Source organism: Lolium rigidum, chromosome 2 (genome assembly GCF_022539505.1).
Source record: "Lolium rigidum isolate FL_2022 chromosome 2, APGP_CSIRO_Lrig_0.1, whole genome shotgun sequence".
NCBI lineage: Eukaryota > Viridiplantae > Streptophyta > Magnoliopsida > Poales > Poaceae > Lolium > Lolium rigidum.
In genome coordinates this window covers 159,208,654-159,210,644 of record NC_061509.1, presented here as the reverse complement: position 1 = coordinate 159,210,644, position 1,991 = coordinate 159,208,654, and the positions used below count along the sequence as shown (strand labels likewise).

General features: G+C 49.5%; 1 protein-coding gene across 1 annotated transcript; it reads left to right on the top strand.

Moving 5' to 3' along the window:
* The first annotated feature begins 318 nt into the window (after nucleotides 1-318).
* On the top strand, nucleotides 319-1,380 carry LOC124690255 (BTB/POZ and MATH domain-containing protein 1-like). Its single transcript, XM_047223663.1, has one exon. It carries the CDS (start codon nucleotides 319-321, stop codon nucleotides 1,378-1,380), a length of 1,062 nt encoding a protein of 353 aa, XP_047079619.1.
* Nucleotides 1,381-1,991: the final 611 nt, after the last annotated feature.

The following is a 1,991-nucleotide window of genomic DNA, read 5'->3' as shown; positions in this document are numbered from 1 at the left end:
GGGGTGTGCGGCGCCGGCCACTCGAGTTGCCTTAACGATTGTGTAGGCGAAGGATGGGCCGAGAGACGGACCGTTGGATACGCCGAAGGGGCCCATGAAAGGGTCAGGGTCAGTGGAGCAATGCACGCAACGGAATCACTTTGAGTAGGCCCGCCCGATGACTATGGCTCGCTTTCTCCTCCAGTCCTCCTCACACACAATCCGCTAAACCCTACCGCGGCGGCGGCGGCGGCGGCGGCGGCGGCGGCGGCGCCGAGTTTACAGCTGAATCCGCCGCGGTAGGGTTTGCAGCTGAATATTTCCCGGAGCTAGTTCACCATGTCGGCCATAGCCAGCAGCAAGCCGTCGCGGTCCGCCTCCGCTATTGTCGCGTCCACAGCGAGCGGGTACCACCTTCTTAAGATCGATGGCTACACCCGCACCAAGGGAGTCCGCACCGGAGATAAGATCAAGTCCCGCCCTTTCACCGTTGGAGGTCATAAATGGCACATCGATTACCATCCCAATGGCTTCAACTCAGAGGACGCCGACTACATATCTCTGTTCCTTGTTCTTGACGACAACGTCACCACGGCGGTGAAGGCACAACAGAGATTCTGCTTTGCCGACGAGGTGAAGGGCCAGGCTCCTTCACTGACATCAGCATCAATAAACAACTACACTAGTCAAAAGGGCTGGGGGTGGGGGACATCGACGTTCATCAAAAGGGCAGAGCTGGAGAAGTCAAATCATCTCAAGGATGACTCTTTCACTGTCAGGTGCGATATTGTTGTCATTCAAGAGTACCGTGCAGAGGATTTCACTCCTACAGCATTCGTTTCTGTGGCACCATCTGACCTGCACCAGCACCTTGGCGATCTCCTGAAGACTGAGAAGGGCGCCGATGTGGTTTTCGAGGTTGGTGGTGAGACATTCGCAGCCCACCGGTGTGTGCTTGCTGCCCGATCGCTAGTCTTCAGTGCGGAGCTCTTTGGCGGTATGAAGGAGGGCAACACCGCAGGTGTCATGCGCATAGATGACATGGAGGCACAGGTGTTCAAGGCATTGCTCTGTTTTGCGTACACCGACTCCTTACCAAAACCAGAAGAGGAAGATGTCATGTACCAGCATCTACTAGTTGCGGCCGACAGGTATAACATGGATAGGCTCAAGAGTATTTGTGAGGAAAAGCTGTGCAATTACATTGACGTGGGCACAGTAGTCACCATCCTGGCGCTAGCTGAGCAGCACCATTGCGAAGGACTAAAGAATGCATGCTTGCATTTTCTTGGCACCCCTGCAAACCTTAGGGCTTTGTTGGACAGCGATGGCTTCGATCATCTGAGCAGGAGCTGCCCTTCTATTATGAAGAAGCTGATTGCCATGTTGGCCTTCACTTAGTTGTAAATGCTGCTTTAGCGATGATATTTGAAGGGTTTGAAATTTGTATCATCGGGGTTTCCTTGTTTTAGCAATGGTGCTTAGCTCCCAGGTTCGTTTTCAGACTTATTGTCAGGTAGCAATCATGAGTTCTTAGTATATGACTACAAGACTTATTTATCAGGAAGTACTTTGCTAGAAGGCAGATGTGTCCATTGAAGCCAATGCATGGTCTTCTCTAGTTATTTTCTTTCTCTTAGTGTCAGGATCCCGATGGATCGCTGGCGAAGAGGATCACAAGAAGATAGATTTGAGGGGAAATCAATCGATAAATCAGATAAATTGCAGGAATTAAATCTAAGATAAATGCAGAAAAATAAAGATAGAATTAGGGTTCGTATTTCTTAATTGATTGCAAGAGGATACAAGGGTAGGCTTATATAGACCTAACCAACTACAACATGACAACATAGATGGAATACCGATATTACCCTTACAGCTAATAACCCACTATTCCATACCCATACTAGTCCCTGACACTTAGAAATCTTATGAACCAGGAACACAAGGTACTTGGGCTTTGTCTCTTTCTTAAGGAGATGTCAAAGTAGATTAATCTCTGCTTTGAAGTT